This window comes from Colias croceus, chromosome 6 (assembly GCF_905220415.1).
Source record: "Colias croceus chromosome 6, ilColCroc2.1".
NCBI classification, from domain to species: domain Eukaryota; kingdom Metazoa; phylum Arthropoda; class Insecta; order Lepidoptera; family Pieridae; genus Colias; species Colias croceus.
The window spans coordinates 2,517,636-2,537,358 of NC_059542.1; the positions used below are offsets into that span (position 1 = coordinate 2,517,636).

Here is a 19,723-nt window from a genome sequence, read left to right on the forward strand (position 1 = left end):
CCTTTTTTTCAGGCTACACGGTGCTATATCTAATCTGCATACAAATGGTCTGTCGAGCTGCAATCTTCATAATACCAATGGAAAAGACAGCTTCTATCATATCTGGGTTCTGTCTCCTCCTTAGTACTCTTGCTAATGGAGTTATGCTCCAGGACCAAGATATGAGTTTTTATACAAAATGGCTGCTATATGTGTCACCGTCAAGATGGGCGTTGCCAGAAATATTAAGGCGGGAACTTAGTGAAACCGCTTTGAGAACCAGTATTAGTAAAGATCTGAGGTGTACTAATAAACAGGTTGGTAGAAGTAGTTGATACAAGAAGTTTGTCTAAAATGTTAAAACTTAAAATAAGTTTAAATAGTAATTGACATTAATTTTTTCAACTCGTTAGGATCAACTGTATATTTTATCAGTAATGCCTTTATTATTAAAGAGAAATAGATCAGTGTTTTAATCGAAATACTATCCAAGATTTTTCTAAACATATTATTATTTATTTCAGAGGCAACATTTAGACATAATAGTACAATCGCCGTGTCCCCCACCGAACGGCACTCAAGTTTTGTCCAACTACGACTACCTACGGTCGGACAGGATTTGGGAACAGAACGAAGACAGCTTCCTCATCGCTTTAGCAGTATTCTATGCGGTTTTCGCTCTAGTCGCCATCTTTGCGTTTGTGCTCGATTGCACTAGGTACGCGAAAACGAAGGAACGGTCTTCGATGAAAGGTCACAAAGTAACTGTTAATACGCCTTAGTGATTGTGAAGTGATTTTTTTAATTGTCATTAGGAGTGAAAATATTAGAAGTTTTTTCTTCTTCGAATCCATATTCGTCTGTCTACTCATCAGTGTCATAGAATAAATATTTATGCTGATTATGTTATGTATGCTAAAATCAAATAAATGGTGCACCTATATCTTGTGGTGCTATTTGGTACTATTTTTTATTTGTGTTATCTTTAATTTTTAGTTATGGTCATAATATTGTCTAAGAATAAGTCTATGGTTGTCTATGGAAATATTCTGAAATTATTGAATATATAATGATGATGTATCATTTTTAATATACAAATATGTAAGTAAGTATGTACTCCAGTTAGATAAATTGATCCTGATCCATAATATTTGGCATTGTTATCATCGTTTTTTTAATTAATTAACAACTGATAAGAATTGTAAATTATTGTAATGAAATTTACTTTTGAAGTAAAATACATTAGTAAAAATATACATGAGAGTATTTTCAAGACGTTTTTCTTGTGTTGTAATCCGATTGGTACTAGATAATTGAATTAATTTAAAATGTGTATTATTTCTATGTATAAGTATCTACATATCTTAGTAGTATTACTAATTAATACAATTATATTATATTTAGCGTGAGAATCAATGTACAAATGTTAGTTAAAATGTACTACCAATGTAATATTATAATAATGAAGGCTGAATATATTAATGTCTTCCGTCCATAATAAATTGTGTGTAAGTTATTAATAATAATAATTAAAGAGTAAGTGTATAAAAATTGTACAATAATTCTGAAGGTGTCTACTTGAATATTATCACAAGTTTTTTTAATGCTGTAGTTTCTTTATAAGATTTATTTTGCTATTCAATGCATGTGCAAAGGAATATTTTTTAAATATACACTGCCTTTAAATGCTCAATGTATGCCTATAAATTAAAAAATATACAAGTGTACTCTTATTCAATTCTAATAATGTTAATCATAAAATTTTACAAGAAGCCATAATGTAGAAAAAATAATTTTACGTTACCTCTGTATTTCGAATTTGCATCTAATAAAATAAACAGTCGTATATTAATATGTGCTTTATTTTTCCTTTCAATTGATCGGCCGAGTTAAGAGAATAATAAAATAATTCATTAAATAACATAACAATAAATTAATATGATTCATAACTATATACAATTTTCTATAATAATACAAAAAACAGTCTTTAACTATTGCAATTACTTGTATACAATGAATCAAAAGTCCTACAAAATGATTTTAAATATTAGCAAAGATTTATAATAAAAGAAATTTATGATTGTCTATGGTCTATACTCTATGGTATTAGCTGTCAGAATGAAATAGTTCATGGTACCGTTTACAAATTTCACACAAGCAAGGCGATACTTTATAACTATATTTCTTCTTATCTGAACATTTACTTTGTTGGTCGTGATCAATATATCGGCTTTCGAGTAAGAGCTTTTGAATCCTTTCATCACTTGGCAGTCTCATCTCAGTATCCATGGATTGCCTGAAAATTAATGAATTGTACATTATATTTAGACAAGATAAACGGTCTTACTAATAAAATGTTACCCATTAACTTTGCAATGGATTAGTTATTGCAATAGCCGGTCTCGTTTTTATGATTGACGTTTCATATGAGCAAGAGCAGGACACAGCTCACAGACAATATTATGGTAGAAAATGGTAGAAATTGATCCATTTAACTTTTTATTAGTAAGGTCGAAAATGAATAACTAGATAGCATTTACGGTAGATACATTTGACACAGAGAAACTGGTATTTCATCTGATAACTTACTAAATTTATTAGAAAACGGCAAATACGGTATAATTTACATATACAGTCCGACCATAAAATAATGAAACTAGATAACTAACTAACATTATATACGGGAAAAAAATTATTCTAAGGTAACTTTAGAGACACTTTTATTTTTTATTCACAAGATAGTTATGTACCATTCAAAAACGGAGCGTCATTCTCTATTGCTATTCACCCACACAACACTAATTAACTTTTAACTCATCTTAAACACTTTATTATACAATAAACACCATTGTTCTAGCCACAAAACAACTTAAACACAGTCTTACTTTAAACCAGGGATCTGTCACTGTAATAGTAATTTGTCTATGTGAAATACGACAAAACCAGATTAAAGAGAACCCGCGCTTAAAGTTAAATCCTGTCTTAAGTTTTTTGTGGTATATTTCCTACTTCTATCAACATTCAACATACAACAAATAACCCATTCATTTACCGAGCGTCCTCCCAATCTCTATTGCTATTGGCCCCCCACACCACGTCACTTGTGTCCACATTGTATACGTTATACTGGCGACACGTGCGTCTTCGTGGCGTGGGACATTGGGACAGGGACACGCGGGACTTTAGAGGACTAAGGAAGATTGTATTATTTATTGAAAGGAAACTTCTTTAGGCGCGTTGAGAGTAAAATTTCAAGTTTGCGTCATGGCAATATCGTAACGTAATGGAATAAGGCGACGATTTTGGTATCTTTGAATCTTGCCAAAGAAGTTTCACTTCTGACACGTGTGCTCAGGTCACACATTATTTTTAATTATAATTTAGGTACTTAGTGTTAATATCAATGCATACAAATTACATAAGACACATAACTGGTGTCCACATTGTACGCACGGGACACGCAGGACTTTATCGGACTGGGGACGATTTTAGTATGAGGATGTACTATGCTTATCTTATATTAGTTTGTTTGAACGCGCTAATCTCAGGAAATACTGGTCCGATTTGAAGAATTCTTTCGGTGTTAGATAGCCCATTTATCTAGGAAGGCTGGCTATACATCATCACGCTAAGGCCAACAGAAGCGGGGAGCGACCAACAATGCGGGTGAAACCGCGGAGCACAGCTAGTCTTTTATAAAAGAACAAGAATACGGCGTAAAAATTGTTTGATTTGTTTTTTCGCAAACTGTGTTCACAGTCTAGCTTCGCGCATCCCGAACATACCAAGACGCTTATATTGTGTCTATGGAAATACAAAAACATAAAATGCGCACGTACATGGCAAAGGTTCGTGCGTTGTCAGTCAAAGATGAACGCATTGAGTTTTATGTATTTATCAAATATCAAATAGATAAATCGCATCCGGGATGTTAGTAGTTTTATTACACAATCTGTGTACAATAAACTATACGCTAGTTTAATCATAGTACACTAAATTTGTGAACATGTACAAGACATTTTATTTGTGTCCACAAAACAGATAAACAGCACGTCCCAATTAGCCCTTGTTTTTTTTTTGTATGTATTATAAATTTAAATATTATTTTGTCTGAATTACTTACTTGGGACATCGGCACGACGCGTAAACTGAGGGATCATTCGCATCAAGACTGCAACACGATCTCGATCTCGATCTAGATCCCCTTGAGCGAGACCTGGATCTAGATGGCATTCTTCTGCTCTGATTGCATTTGATTCTGAAAATTTGGTAGGTATGGTTAAGGTAGCAAAAATATGTAGTCTAACAAGAACAAATTTTCAAAACGAAAAAAATAACGTAACTGCGGAAAAATAATGAATGAACGATTGAACGAACGAATGAACGAGCGAACGATTGAACGATCGAATAATAAATGAACATTAAATAAACTAATTATTAATTAATTTATAGGTATTTAAAAAAATATTTACCTATGATATTGGGCTGAATGACAGACCTGCTTCTGCCTAGCAAATTCTGCATCCATAGGATTGCAGTTGCATGCCTTAACCTTAGTTGTATTGTATAAATTACAAGCCTGGTTCCATACTTCATCTATTCTCACTTTTGTAGCAATTTCGATTTTAGGTGACAAAATACCCTGTAAATGATAATGATTGTTGGTTATTCATAAATTTGACTGTAAACACTAATTAGTAATTACCTTTATTGATTGTATTCTAAATATTTTTGGAAAACGACAAATCAAGCTAACCACTAGTAAACACTATTAGTACAAGATCTAGTCACTCGTAAACAGGATTAGTGTGTTCATAGTTTTTCGCTAAAACTAAAAATCTATGTATATTTATAACTAGGAGAATATATGTCGACTAGGTTGCCAGTCCAAATTTGGCCACAAGCATTGCATTTTTAATTAAAAATTTTCTAATCGATTTTTCGGAAAACATTTCGTTCACTTGTTAATTTCTGAGAAAAAAAACTATGAAGACACTAATCCTGTTGTGGGATCTTAGACTATATCAAGAGTTTAAACACATATCTATTGAGACAGGTAACTAGTTCAAGTAGCTATTTCATTTAGTTGTATGTATGCAAGACTTAAGCGGAAAAAGGCAGAAAATATCAAAATTTTAATGACTTGAATGTATGAGCTTATTTTAGTTTGAGTTGAAGTAAAGCAAATAACTAAAGCATATTTAATTTTCAACCATATTACATTACCGGAAAGTCCTTAGACCTTCTCATGAGCAAATCAACTCCATCCGTTGAACACATATTTGGAGGGAACAGAACATCATTGAGAGCACCAAGGTATTGAGCAAGGATAACACACTCGTTTCTCGCACAATCTTCACACCATTGCACTAGTTCACAGTATATTGTTTCGTCCTCTGTAATAAGTAAAATTTACATGTAAATAGTTAGCTATCATAATATATTCATGATCTACATACACAATATTATAATAATTTAAATTTGATTTAAGAAGACATCAAAATCTCAGGTTCTGTATAGATTGATAATTAAACATAAAAATTATAAAGGTTCATTTTAATATGAATTTTTCTATTCTAGACAGTGTTTTTGACAGAAATGTAGTTTCTACCTAATAGTGATTAAAAATTTTCAGCAATTGGAATATTGAAAATAATATTTAAAAAAAACATAAAAAAGCTATTGCATGCTATGCCTTCAAGCCACACCTCCGCCCGTCGGAGTGGGGAGCGTGAGGTTTTTTCGTTACGGAATTTATCGATTTGGTCCCCACGCTCAATAGATATGCCCGCGATAGAAGCTATGCAATAGCTTAATAAATAAAAAAATGTTACTTACTTAACAAACAGCAGATATTGTTAAGTGCACAACTTTCTTGGAATCTCTTCCTAAAGTAGAACACATCTCTAAACATAAGGGGGAATAAAGGAGGCAAAAGACAGGTTTGATAACTGGTTCCCAATGCAAATACTGTGAGGGAAACACGGCCATCCTGGCAGAGCCACACTCCTGGACATGATACCTGTAATAAATATAAAATAAATTATAAAATAAATATATATATAAATATTAGTTCGCGCTTAGTTCAAATTATATACAAAAGCAGAATCGATTCATAACTATTTATAATCATTTTCTTTGAAGTATTTACAATATGTGTAGGAATATATTATGATCTATTTACCTTCTGAACATCTATTTCAATAGTTAATTCAATAACTTTAGGCATTTTCGGGAGTCATATCGCTCGTATAGTTTTCCTATTTTATCACGCACATATTGTAGACGTTTGAACTGGTGATTTAACTAAGTATCAGTGATAAATTAAATATGAATTATTTGTGATTGTTTTCTGAGTATCAAGCTATAAAGTTAAGTTAATATTTCAAAAACATTACGATGAATAAATTTGAAATTTGAATTTGACAGAAACTTATCATTCATCTGTCATTTGTTTGCAAAACTTGCAGTTGTAAAGACTGAATTGCCATTTGTTATATTGAAAGCAATGATTTCACTTATAAAAACTCGGAGCAATTACCTAACGAGCCAATTAATTGCTCCGAGGATAAAAATGTAATTACTGTAGTCAGCAAGTAAGTAGTAGGTACCAAGTAGGATTATAAAAAAATGTTTTCTGGTGTGGTTGCTATGACAACTATTCCCACAGAATAAAATATTCAGAGTATATTCTGTGGAAAATTTAATATATTTGGGCGTATTCAGAAAGAAAGCTTGAAACTTATAAGCGCTTATCGGCGCTTGTCATGTTCATATATTTTCCTGCGCAAGTTACCAGCGCTGACAATCACCGATAAGCGCTTATAAGTTTCAAGCTTTCTTTCTGAATACGCCCTTTCGCTCTATCTTAGAGTGTTGCCATTTTATATACTTTCCTGCATTTTAGAGTAATTACTAATTTCTGTCGTAAGTTTAACAATATCATACATAATGTCTTTAATGTATTTACATTTAGAACTTAGAAGTATATATCTATATTTTATATAATTTCTAGTTTCTGTAGTTGTATGTATGTATTATCTTTTTTTTAATGAGAATTATAGTTACAGTGCGACACAAAAGAGATGACAAAAAATGAGGGCGCCACCGTCGCTCATATAGCAACACTGACACTGCGACGCAAGCAATCTTGATACTATAGAATAAAAATCAAAAAAATAAAAAGTAATAAATACCGCGATTTGTTCGAAGTTGTTTCATTCATCATCGTGTAAATTTAAGACAAAAATACATTAGTATTTTAAATGCCCTACCTAGGTCAAATTTTACTTAAATGTATTTGGAATTAGTTTATAGAAATCGGTCAAGCCATTTAGACTGCAGAGGCGCACATAGAATCAAACATACGAACAAACAAACATACATACATACAGCTCAAACCTAAGGCTCAAACACATTACGCTCCTTCTGGGTCCGTCAAGTAAAAAAAACAAGGTGATTTGAAAACTACATATTTTTATTTATTTTTAGTAGATATTCTCCTTCATTTTTACTCCCTTGCTCCACTATCCTGCGTACTGTGCTTTCAGAAACCCCTATAACAAACGAATTAAGATGAATAAAATCAAATAGTACATTTAACATATTTATTTAGTAGCTTAAAACTATTTTTTTTTAATGTCGGAGGCCAAGACTCACTTTGGATCCCTGCGTCCACTCTAGTAAGTAGCAAGTAAGGATTCATAGATAGCTAAGGATATAAGTAATAAGGATATAAGTAAGGATTCATAGGTATGAAAATAGTTATCACTATACTATTTAAGGCTGGTTGGATTGGATATAACTTCTTGACTCAAATTGTGCTGGTCGCACTATAAAAACTAGTTTTTGTTTACATACAAATAACCTCAAATTAAATTTCAAAAACGTTATAATCGCCATAGATACGTACATTAAACACTCGTCACTAATGGAATATACTATTTTACGTAGTACTGAGCAAAAATAAATGGAATCTCACCGGTATAATCTGCTGTACGTCTGTAAACGTTTTCCAAATATTTTTCTCGTTTTTCAGCTTGAAATTATGAGAAACACCGAATGAAAACTTTATATATGGCATCACGGACACCGCTACGTTTAACCTTTTTCATGATTTCTCCTTTTTTGAGTAAATTTCTTGTTTAAAATAACAATTTTATCTCAACTTCACCAAATAAACAACAAATTTTTATTCAACTTGACAGCTGCATTGATAATTCAGGGTTGCCAGATAATGAAAAAAAAATTAGTTCCAAATTAATTAATTTCATCTCTTTTATGTCGCACTGTACTCATACCTACATGTAAGTATATTTTTGTTATTTTTATTGTTTCTTGCTTAATGATTGACCATGAATGATTGTACCTACTACAATTCAGTGAAATAAATAGATAAATAATGTTAGGTGAATTTCAGGACGCATTTTAAATGAAAATTTACCTTTGTCATTTATTTACAAGTCTGAACTGATAGTTTCTTTATATATATGTCCTGCAAATCTGCAAATCATCTGCAAAATATGTACAAAATGTTTAGCGTGACTCATAGGTACAGTGCGACATAAAAGAGATGAAATTAATTAATTTGGAACTAATTTTTTTTTCATTATCTGGCAACCCTGAATTATCAATGCAGCTGTCAAGTTGAATAAAAATTTGTTGTTTATTTGGTGAAGTTGAGATAAAATTGTTATTTTAAACAAGAAATTTACTCAAAAAAGAAGAAATCGTGAAAAAGGTTAAACGAAGCGGTGTCCGTGATGCCATATATAAAGTTTTCATTCGGTGTTTCTCATAATTTCAAGCTGAAAAACGAGAAAAATATTTGGAAAACGTTTACAGACGTACAGCAGATTATACCGGTGTGAAGTATAAACATAGATAATAAATAGTTTTCATTTCATATATTATCTGTTGTCACTTTGATTCTTTGACACTTGTACGATTGCATTATTATTCATTGTTCGTTGTTCAATAAAACCGCTCATCATATTTTCTCGGACCTTTTATTTAACAATCACTACGTTGCATGGTGTCAGAAGCGGTTGTAAAGTATGTAATAAGAAAATATATGAGAAAGCTGTGAAATGACGACATCCGACGCAGTGGCTGGAATAAAGCCGCCAGCTAACCTACAATTAATTGACGCCGACAAGTCAACGTGTTGGACAAGGTGGGTGCAACAATTTGACTGGTATGCCACAGCAATACAATTAGACAAAAAACCAGCCGCAATCCAGGCAGCAACTTTTATGGCGGTCATAGGCCCAGACGCCATCGAAATATTTAACAGTTTTAACCTTGTCGACGCGGAAAAAAATGATATTGAAATCATTAAAAATAAATTCAAAGAATATTTCGCGCCGAAAAAGAACATATCTTTTGAACGATATGTATTCTTTAAGATCGAACAAAACGAGGACGAAGTATTTAATGAATTTTTAATCAAAATAAAAACTCAAGCAAGTAAATGCGAATTTAACAACTTACTGGATGAAATGATAAAGGATAAAATCGTTTTTGGAATTAGATCAAATCAGGTTAGAGAAAAATTACTAACGGAAGAAAATTTAGACTTGACAAAAGCAATAACGATCTGCAAAACTAGTGAACAAGCATCTAAACAATTAGATGAATTTGATAGTAAAAATAAAGTTTTTGCTGTGAAAAATAAAAGATCTAACGAAAACAAGACTTTTGACTGCCGAAGATGTGGTACTAACCATAAAAGTAGAGAGTGCCCAGCTTTTAACAAATCTTGTACCAAATGTTCCAAACAGGGTCATTTTGCTAATATGTGTCGCACAAAAATGAAACATAATAATTACAAACAGAAAATTAGAGTAAACGCAGTAGAAGAAAGCTCTCAATCAGAAGATGAAGTGTATATATCCGCTATAAGGTCTGGAGAAAAGAAAAACTGGACAGAAAAATTACAAGTTGGCAATTTAAGGATTACAGTCAAACTAGACACAGGAGCAGAGTGCAATGTGTTACCAAGACACTTGATGAACAAAACAAAGGCAATTTTGAAACCAAGCCGAACAAAAAATTTAATAAGCTACACAGAAGACAAGATGGCAGTTCTAGGTGAAACAGAGCTACTATGTAAATTAAAGAATGAAGAAACAAAAATAATATTCAAAGTAGTTGAAGAAAAAGTTTCTCCAATCCTAGGACTTGAGACCTGTGAAAAATTAGGACTTGTCGCAAGAGTCAAAACATTGAAGGTGAGCCAATATACTGATAATATATTTGAAGGATTAGGCTGTTATAAAGATTATGTGTATGATATTGACCTAATTGAGAACCCAAAGCTTGAGATTAAACCGTCAAGAAGAGTACCCCATGCTATAAGAGCCGAAGTTAAGCAAGAACTTGACAGGATGGTAAAGTTAGATGTCATAAAACCAGAAACGGAGCCAACTCCTGCTGTGAGTCCTATGGTAGTTGTCAGACAAAAGGACAAAATAAGAATCTGTATAGATCCATCAGATGTCAATAAAAATATCCTCAGACGTCATTTTCCACTCACGACTATAGAAGAAATTTCAGCTGATATTCAAGGTTCTAAATTCTTTGCATTATTAGACTGCACAAAGGGGTTCTGGCAAATTAGACTATCAGAAAGAACACAAAAAATATTAACATTCGCTACCCCATGGGGAAGATATTCTTTCAAGAGACTTCCGTTTGGAGTTTCATCAGCACCAGAAATATTCCAAGAAATATTAACAAATCTACTCAGTAATATAAAAAATGTGAGAGTATCGATCGATGATATTTTTATACATGCAAAAACTAAAGAAGAACTACGCAAAACTGTTGACAAAGTCATTGAAATATTAAAGAAATCTGGCTTCAAACTTAACAAAGACAAGTGCATCTTTGAAGCAACCAAGATAAAATTTCTGGGACACATTATTTCAGCTAAAGGTTTAGAAGCAGACCCAGGCAAAGTAGAAGCTATTCAGGCAATGAAAAAACCTACAAATAAAACCGAGTTACAGAGACTGTTAGGAATGATTACATATCTCAATAAATTTATCCCTAACATGTCGGATTTGACAAATCCACTTAGAGACCTGTTACACAAGAATACAAGCTTTACATGGGAAATTCATCATGAAAAAGCTCTTGATAAAATAAAACAAGTGCTTCAAAATCCCCCAGTATTGAGACTATATGATGTCAACAAACCTGTAACATTGTCTGTAGATGCAAGCTCAAAAAATCTCGGAGCTGCACTTCTCCAAGAAGGACAACCAGTAGCCTATGGAGCAAGAGCATTGACCAAATCTGAACAGAATTATCCACAGATAGAAAAAGAAGCGCTCGCCATACTGTTTGGATGTAAGAAATTTCATGAATATGTTTATGGTAAACAACTGACAGTAGAATCCGACCATAAACCACTAGAGACAATATTTAAGAAAAACATACAATCAGCCCCCGCAAGACTTCAACGAATAATGTTTAACTTAGCACCATACTCACCCAAGGTATTATTCAAAAAGGGAACTGAAATTCCATTAGCAGACTTCCTTAGTCGAGACTGTGATGCGTCTAACTTGAGATATGATCCAGAAGAAAACTTAAAAATCGCAGTTATACTACCTATGTCTCTAGATGCTAAAGAAGAATTAATTAAGGCTACTAAAGAAGATCAACATTTACAGTTACTAATGAAGACTATAAAGCAAGGATTTCCTGAAACCATGAAAGAACTACCTACAGAACTACAACACTATTTTAACTTTAAAGAAGAATTGAGCTATCTGAAAGGAATTATATTCAAAGGTGATAAGATTGTTGTTCCGGCATCACAAATCCCTAAAATGTTAAAAAATATTCATCAAGGACATCTTGGTATACACAGCTGTTTGAGAAGAGCTCGACAATTTCTTTATTGGAAAGGACAATATAATGATATCATAAAGCTAGTTAAAGGGTGCACCGTCTGCGAACAAACACAAAGAGATAACATTAAAGACACAGTCTTAGTTAAAAAGCTTCCTACACTTCCATGGCAAATAATTGCTTCAGATTTATTTGAATTAAAAGGAAAAACTTACCTTGTTATATGTGACAGCTACTCTGGATATATTGATTTTCAAGAGCTAAAAAGCCAGTCGTCATATGAAGTGATTGAACAACTTAAAAGATGGTTTTCTACCCATGGTATACCAGAAGAGTTACAAACTGACAATGGAACACAATATATGTCTAGAGAATTTAAGACCTTTCAAAAAGAATGGAGATTTAACCATGTCACATCTAGTCCACATCACCATCAAGGTAATGGACTTGCTGAAAGAGCAGTTCAAACAGCAAAAAACATACTAAAAAAATGCAGCATTGACAAGTCAGACGTGCAGCTTGCGTTACTGAACTGGAGAAATACACCTAGAAATGACCTATTAGGCTCACCTAACCAACGACTTTTCAGCAGAATTACAAGATCACCAATACCTGTAAGTGACAAATATTTAAAACCAAAAATCATACAAGGAGTCACAACTGAACTACAGACATTAAGAGAGAAACAGGCCAATTACAGTAATAAACATACTACAAGACCAGTAAATTTGGAAATTAATGATAAAATCAGACACAAGGTAGCTCACCAACACTGGGAAGGGGCGAGAGTAATAGAGAAGCCCAAAAATCTACCAAGATCTGTTATTATACAAACAGATAAAGGACAAATTTTACGAAGAAACTTAAGTCATTTGCACAAGACACAAGCTGATATTCCCAGCAACAGAATAGCTGTACCTGAAACTAAATACACAGAAGAACCAGTAGTACAACAGATGCCAGCTCAAACTCAATCACCGGGTGTTCCTGTGTCTAACTTGCTTAGTTTTGACTCCAGTGACGTTTTCGACTCTGCTAACATCGCAGCCAACGTTTTCCCGTTGTCTGCCTTTACAGCAGCTATTCTGGCTATATTCTCTTTTTTGACCTTGCCATGCTCTAGTTGCTTAATGGCGCAGAGTAGTGGATGGTATGTAAATATGTCAGGGAAATGCTCAGCTCCTGGTGCAGCACTATAATAGAGGATCCTGTCTCTAGCCAGATCAAGACCCAAAGAGACTGCCATTGCACACCTTGGCATATAGTTGCTACCTTGTTGTGCTGCATATGCTGCACAGAGGCCCGTTAATCGATTCAAGGTGTAGTCATTATCCATTATTTCTGAATTTGCACCACCCTTTTTTATAATCAATGGGACACCCTGCTTCACCTGTGCATCACCAATTTTCAAGGTTTGTCCCGGCTGCAATGTCTTCAGCTGTTCCCTTATTTTCTTTCCTTGGCAAAGTATGTTCTCTACTGTTGTAGCACTGGTCAAAAACAGGTCATCCTTCTTCATTTCATAGAAATCACTGCCTTTAAAATTAAACAGAATAGCTGTACCTGAAACTAAATACACAGAAGAACCAGTAGTACAACAGATGCCAGCTCAAACTCAATCACCGGGTGTTCCTGCAACAACCCCAACAACTACACATCCATCAGAGATGCGAGAGATGCTTAGCGCTAATAATACACAGAGTTCTAATATGGTGACACAACCAGCGACTGCACCACAAGTCTCAAGATATGGTAGACCTATAAAACCTATTAATAAACTCAATCTCTAATATTGTTAAAAAACAATAAGTACTGTAGTACTATTTCATGTATCTTAATCATTAACATTAAGTATCAGTTAATTATAACTTGTTTACTATAATTTTATAAGAACTTGTTCAGTAATCATTTACATTAACATTGTTAATTAGAACTGAATGCTTTGCCATGTATCTTGTTATATAATCATATGATAGATATAATTTTTTAATTACTGGATAAGTAAAAATAAAGAAATTTAATACTTTAAATAAAAATGTTCATTCATAGTGTATACATATATTAAAAAAAAAAAAAAAAAAAAGTTTGGTTTGTTATGGTTGTTTAGTTTGTTTACAAAGAAAGGGAGATGTGAAGTATAAACATAGATAATAAATAGTTTTCATTTCATATATTATCTGTTGTCACTTTGATTCTTTGACACTTGTACGATTGCATTATTATTCATTGTTCGTTGTTCAATAAAACCGCTCATCATATTTTCTCGGACCTTTTATTTAACAATCACTACGTTGCAACCGGTGAGATTCCATTTATTTTTGCTCAGTACTACGTAAAATAGAATATTCCATTAGTGACGAGTGTTTAATGTACGTATCTATGACGATTATTACGATTTTGAAATTTAATTTGAGGTTATATGTATGTAAACAAAAACTAGTTTTTATAGTGCGACCAGCACAATTTGAGTCAAGAAGTTATATGCAATCCAACCAGCCTTAAATAGTATAGTGATAACTATTTTCATACAGCTATCTATGAATCCTTACTTGCTACTTACCTAGAGTGGACGCAGGAATCCAAAGTGAGTCTTGGCCTCCGACATAAAAAAAATAGTTTTAAGCTACTAAATAAATATGTTAAATGTACTATTTGATTTAATTCATCGTAATTCGTTTGTTATAGTGGTTTCTGAAAGCACAGTACGCAGGATAGTGGAGCAAGGGAGTAAAAATGAAGGAGAATATCTACAAAAAATAAATAAAAATATGTAGTTTTCAAATCACCTTGTTTTTTTTACCTGACGGACCCAGAAGGAGCGTAATGTGTTTGAGGCTTGAGCCTTAGGTTTGAGCTGTATGTATGTATGTTTGTTTGTTCGTATGTTTGATTCTATGTGCGCCTCTGCAGTCTAAATGGCTTGACCGATTTCTATAAACTAATTCCAAATACATTTAAGTAAAATTTGACCTAGGTAGGTCATTTAAAATACTATTGTATTTTTGTCTTAAATTTACACGATGATGAATGAAACAACTTTAAATCGCGGTATTTATTACTTTTTATTTTTTTGATTTTTATTCTATAGTATCAAGATTGCTTGCGTCGCAGTATCAGTGTTGCTATATGAGCGACGGTGGCGCCCTCATTTTTTGTCATCTCTTTTGTGTCGCACTGTAGGGAATAGTTTTTTCTAATGGGAATTTTTTCCCATCCAGTAACAGTGTGACAAGTTGGGGTGTGACTGGGTGGGAATAACCACAATAACCGTTTTTAACACGCTACTTTCATTTATTTACTTATAATATGTTGGAAAGAAGATCGGTATATAGGAAGGTAGTTATAACACCTACCTTGCAAGTCATCGAGTAAAAAGACACTTTTCTGACAAAAAAGCTGTAGATAACGATGTACACTAGATATCATTCGAGAAGGGATGATTAAGTAGATACAAAATCAATCACAATTTTAATAAATATGCCCTACCTGTGTAAAACCAGAACCACTACTCCAAAAATTCTATTACTCGTAATGCCTCCTCCACATTACTCGCGAAGTTGAACGAGGTTAGACGAATAGAATAATGTAGAGAGGCACTTCGGCTTACTTCGTCCAACTTTACCTCGCCTCGGCCGACTTCCGTTTGTTGTCGGTTTTTGGGCCCGAGTCAAAGGGCACGAAGTTACCTGAAGTTCGTTCTGAATATGAACGTATGCGCTCCTCGCGAAGTTGAACGAGTGTGTAGTGTAGCACCGCGGACTTCAGTCAACTTCGGCCGAGTACTTCACCTAGGAACTTCGCGAGTAGTGTGGAGGAGGCACTAAGGACAAAAATTGGTATCACACACGAAAATTTTTTCTTCGTCATTGGGATTATAAATAAAATCAGATAGTATTAGAATGAAAACTTTAATGATTTTGATCCGTTTTCGCAAAAAGGGGGACCACTTTTACCAAAAATAGAAACCATATCTTTATATTATATTCTTTAATTATAAAACCATTCTAATTGGTCTAAATGAGTATTAAAAGGGTTCGAAGAGGTTATTAGAGGCAACATGCAAAAAGTAAAAAAAAAAGCTGTTATTACAAATATTATTTAAAAAAATACTATGAATAAGATTAGTTTGGTATATTTTTTTCTAATTGATAAATCATTTTTTGAAATTGTTTTTAGTACATGATTAATTCTTATTTGAAAAAAATCTATTGATCAGTAAAGATAAGTAGTTGTCAAAGGGAAAAACCCGTCATGTATATGATTTTTTAATGTCGGAAAAGTGCCCCAGTGGCAAAATGTTTAAAAACGCTTAAAACTAATTTTGGCATCGTTTTCTCATTAATGAAGCTAGGCTCATGGGAATTCAAAAATAATCTCATTCCTTTTTTTGATCTATTGAGGGATAGTTCAGCCCACCAACATCCTTCAATATATTTAATCTAGATAACTTTGCAGTGGACTGAAGAGCTAGAATACAATCATAGCATTTAATTTTCTTTTTCAATTTTTTTACTATGAAACCAGCAATATAAACGGTTACTTCTTGTGAAAATTCAGTAAGTTGGTCGTTTAATAAATAATAACGAGATTCTGTAAGGTCCACTGGTAAAATCTCGTCATCGGTAAAGTCATCATCATTTGTATTTGTGTTGATTAACAAACTAGTGGCGTTGATCCTGTTTGTATAATTGTTATTGCTAACATTTAAAATACTTATATCATCCAATGAGATACAGTTCCCATAATGATTTAAATGTTTAATTTCCCCATGAATTAACATCCGTTTATAAGCTGCTTTGAACTGTGACACTGTAGGGTTATTATTGTATCCTCCTTTAGATCTATTGGATCAAAAAAAAAAATATTTCCAAATGATCTTGCGAAAGTTTGTATATGCATATTATGTACTTTTAAGGCGCATTAGGAGTATTGATCAGTTTCTCGTACAGGATCTCTAACGTTTTAAGACAGCAAACTCCAAGAAACCAGTTTTTCGGGCGGATTTTAGAACTGCCCCCCTAGACAAGTGGCTTTCGTTTAGCGTAACGTTTGATAGAATAGATTATGAATGTATGAGATTGACATAAGCTGTAGATAAATGATCCGTAATTATTTTGAGACTATTAATGTTCTTCATGAATACATCAATTTCTTCTTTAAATTTTAATGAGATCTTCTGCTTCTTCCATATTTATAGGAATTTTACTTTTTAAATCAACCAAAATATTTTCCAATTTAGCAACTTTTCTTTGAAGTCTCCGCCGCGACTCACGAACAGCCCGCAATTTCTTAAGACGATAACTTGATATTTGCTTTTGCTTCTCCAACTGAAAAAATAAATTTTAGAATATAATTAATATATTATAATTATATCACTGCTTAGTATTATTTTTTGTGTTTAAATAATCTTTTTGTTAAGTAACATTTTGTTAGTGGTAAATAATGAAACCAATCTATCAATCGATTTTGCATATTATGTACGCTCATATCTACCGATTTCAGGGTGTCCTTACCTTAGCAGTAACGTCTTGCAAGATGCGAAATTTGCTTCTATAACTTTTGTTAAATGGCTTTTCAGTCTGGAAAACGCGTATCATTAAATTATTGATATGAAATAATGATAAACATTATACAAGGTGTAAGGTAATTAATGTTTATTTAACGGTTATTCCCATACAGTCACACTATTACCGGATGGGAAAAAAATTCCCATCAAGTAGCAGTGTAACAGGTTGGCAAAAAATTATTCCCTTCACTGATAGGTAATCTTTTATTACAATTTTTTATGAGTATGTTATCATCTGATAAAAATTAGCATTGATTCTAAAGAATATATTTAAATAAATAAGATTTTGATACCAGACATTCATACTATTATGTAATCAAACAATCAATTTAAAAATTATGCCAAGTTAGTCATACATTTGCCTACAGTGTTAAATGTAATGTTTACCTTACTCACTAAAATTTAAGACTAAAATTGCTGGTTTGATATAATCTAAATTAAATTTTTAATCTCCTGTACTTTTTTTACTGATGTAAACAGAGGAAGATGTACTGATCTTAAAATTTTACTGATCCTGAATCATTGCCATTATAATTATTTATTTTCATACTGATATATTGGTATCAAAGTATAACATAAATATATGTAGCAACAAATTAGAAATAAAAATACTTCAATATATTAAATTTGAACCTATAGGCTATGGTATCAAAACATTTTTGCTTTTAGAAATAAATACATTTTTTTAAAGAGAAATGCTAACAATTAATAACAAATAAAATGGAATTAACGCCTATTTTACTCAAGTTATAAATTTTTATAAGATGTATTTTTTTAGTACAAACCAGTTTTGGAGTTTTAGCACCTGGGGACACATTTTGATCATTTGATTTCTGTCTATTCCTTTTAACTCCTCTAGAGCTTACTGACGGTATTGGATCATCATTTTGTGTTGTCGAAACAGACTGCACAGATTCAACCTAAAAAATATAAGTACCTAGATCTATTATTTACTTTTATTTTACTAGTGATCAGTTTATTATAAAAAGCAATTTAATATGTAACAAAGTTTAATGAACATACTCATATGAAAATAATATATTTAAGTGATATAGGGAAAACTAACAATGGCATTTTGAAAAAAAGTGATCAACTTCCTAAACTGTAAGTACTTACATTCATGCTGGGAATATTTATTGTTGGCATAGCATTTGACTTAAGGAGAGATAATTTAGCTTTGCCAACAAAAAAATTTGCGTTAAAATGATTTGAACATATTCTCGCATTTTTTGATGGTACCCAATTCTGCCGACCAGTTGCATCAATCCATATTTTACGAATGCAGGGTTCCGTTGGAAATCTATGGGACAAAACATTTTTTTTTTTTTCAATTTTGTGGACTTTTTTTCCCATTTGCAGGCAATATTGTGATTGAGGTTATCAATAATGATCAGATGGTAGGAAACAGTCAATCCAGTCAATTATTATGATTCTGATCATTCTGATAATAGGTATCTTACGTCAATTGTTTACTTACGAATGAAATGAAATTCCATCTGCTTTTGTTTCTGTGCGGCTGTTACAGCATAATACGCTACAGCCACCCATAATTTTAAACACTCAGTACCTACACGTAGTACATTCAGAACACTTTTTAATTAACTTCCAAATGTGTTTATCACCTAAAAAGAACAACACAAGAGAACTAATTGTTTATCAGATCTGCTTTGTTTGTTTGGCCCAGATTTGACAATAGGCCAGCCAGCAAAAAAGTGGCCACGCAGTTATGGCTGGTTCACACTTTGATTAGTGCGAGTGCAGGTGATGAGTAGTACTACGTGTGGACAGCGACTGTTTAGTGCGAGTGTTTAGTAGGCTGTGTAGTAAAGTGAATAGAAGCGTGTTCTATTTTTTTGCGAGTGGACTGCGAGTAGCCACGTCCCGCGCGCCCTCCCTTCCCCCTCACTCGCAGTGTGCCTGCCTAAACACGTCTGGACACGAGTGTTTAGTGTTTAGTGTTTAGCGTAGTGTGTAGCGTCGCGAATTGCACCATTGACCTGCACTCCCACTAATCACCTGCACTCGCAGTTGAATTGGACACTACTCGCACTACACACCTGCACTCGCACTAATCACCTGCACTCGCACTAATCAAAGTGTGAACCAGCCTTTAGGCCGGCCACATACATCAGTTTTCCTGATACGAAAACCGTATCACGAAAAATACCGTACGACTACCACACACATACTTTTTTTTCCGTTCGGAATATCAAAATTAGTCTTGGAGTAGCTTCAGTGGAGTGCACACGTTTGGAAGAAGCATGAATTTCGTATATAAAACTATAAAAGTTGTTCCTCGAAATACAATCTACAAAA

General features: G+C 33.0%; 3 protein-coding genes and 2 long non-coding RNA genes across 6 annotated transcripts in view; 2 read left to right on the forward strand and 3 right to left on the reverse strand.

The window, feature by feature from the left end:
• The window catches only part of LOC123692557 (ATP-binding cassette sub-family G member 8), a 45,371-nt gene extending 44,548 nt beyond the window's left edge, over window positions 1–823 (forward strand). Inside the window, exons 17-18 of the mRNA XM_045637314.1 lie at window positions 13–296; window positions 504–823. Coding sequence (XP_045493270.1) covers window positions 13–296; window positions 504–761 — 542 coding nt within the window. The 3' untranslated portion in view covers window positions 762–823. The remainder of the gene's footprint in view (window positions 1–12; window positions 297–503) is intronic.
• Window positions 824–1,939: 1,116 nt separating this feature from the next.
• Window positions 1,940–6,578, reverse strand: LOC123692558 (spermatogenesis-associated protein 6). Of its 2 annotated transcripts, XM_045637316.1 has the most exons (7): window positions 6,164–6,578; window positions 5,818–6,001; window positions 5,206–5,375; window positions 4,452–4,621; window positions 4,103–4,237; window positions 3,032–3,169; window positions 1,940–2,275 (listed from the first exon to the last, which is right to left on the reverse strand). In XM_045637316.1, exons 1-7 carry the CDS (start codon window positions 6,206–6,208, stop codon window positions 2,086–2,088), a joined length of 1,032 nt encoding a protein of 343 aa, XP_045493272.1. In that variant the 5' UTR covers window positions 6,209–6,578; the 3' UTR covers window positions 1,940–2,085. The 2 variants fall into 2 exon arrangements, with proteins under 2 accessions (XP_045493272.1, XP_045493273.1); XM_045637317.1 differs by lacking the exon at window positions 3,032–3,169 and having other exon boundaries at window positions 1,946–2,275; window positions 6,164–6,569.
• Window positions 6,579–7,469: 891 nt separating this feature from the next.
• On the reverse strand, window positions 7,470–8,265 carry LOC123692560. Its single transcript, XR_006751585.1, has 2 exons — window positions 7,961–8,265; window positions 7,470–7,535 (listed from the first exon to the last, which is right to left on the reverse strand). It is a non-coding gene; the product is annotated as an uncharacterized LOC123692560 (long non-coding RNA).
• A 273-nt stretch (window positions 8,266–8,538) lies between these two features.
• LOC123692561 lies at window positions 8,539–14,623 on the forward strand. Its single transcript, XR_006751586.1, has 2 exons — window positions 8,539–8,843; window positions 14,527–14,623. It is a non-coding gene; the product is annotated as an uncharacterized LOC123692561 (long non-coding RNA).
• A 1,112-nt stretch (window positions 14,624–15,735) lies between these two features.
• Window positions 15,736–19,512, reverse strand: LOC123692559 (THAP domain-containing protein 1-like). Its single transcript, XM_045637318.1, has 5 exons — window positions 18,885–19,512; window positions 18,524–18,707; window positions 18,193–18,327; window positions 17,355–17,420; window positions 15,736–17,168 (listed from the first exon to the last, which is right to left on the reverse strand). The coding sequence occupies exons 1-5, from the start codon at window positions 18,953–18,955 to the stop codon at window positions 16,998–17,000; spliced, it is 627 nt and encodes a 208-aa protein (XP_045493274.1). The 5' UTR covers window positions 18,956–19,512; the 3' UTR covers window positions 15,736–16,997.
• Window positions 19,513–19,723: the final 211 nt, after the last annotated feature.

What these genes read in the sequence shown, in the direction of transcription:
- LOC123692558 (XM_045637316.1), bottom strand. Translation starts at nt 6,208, where the DNA reads ATGCCTAAAGTTATTGAATTAACTATTGAAATAGATGTTCAGAAG. An exon ending in GCGTCGTGCCGATGTCCCAA is followed by an intron (nt 3,170 to 4,102) that starts GTAAGTAATTCA and finishes AATCTTCCTTAG; the next exon opens with TCCTCTAAAGTCCCGCGTGT. An exon ending in AGAGATTGGGAGGACGCTCG is followed by an intron (nt 2,276 to 3,031) that starts GTAAATGAATGG and finishes ATTAATTTTCAG; the next exon opens with GCAATCCATGGATACTGAGA.
- LOC123692559 (XM_045637318.1), bottom strand. Translation starts at nt 18,955, where the DNA reads ATGGGTGGCTGTAGCGTATTATGCTGTAACAGCCGCACAGAAACAAAA. An exon ending in GATGGAATTTCATTTCATTC is followed by an intron (nt 18,708 to 18,884) that starts GTAAGTAAACAA and finishes TTTGTCCCATAG; the next exon opens with ATTTCCAACGGAACCCTGCA. An exon ending in TGCAAGACGTTACTGCTAAG is followed by an intron (nt 17,169 to 17,354) that starts GTAAGGACACCC and finishes TTATTTTTTCAG; the next exon opens with TTGGAGAAGCAAAAGCAAAT.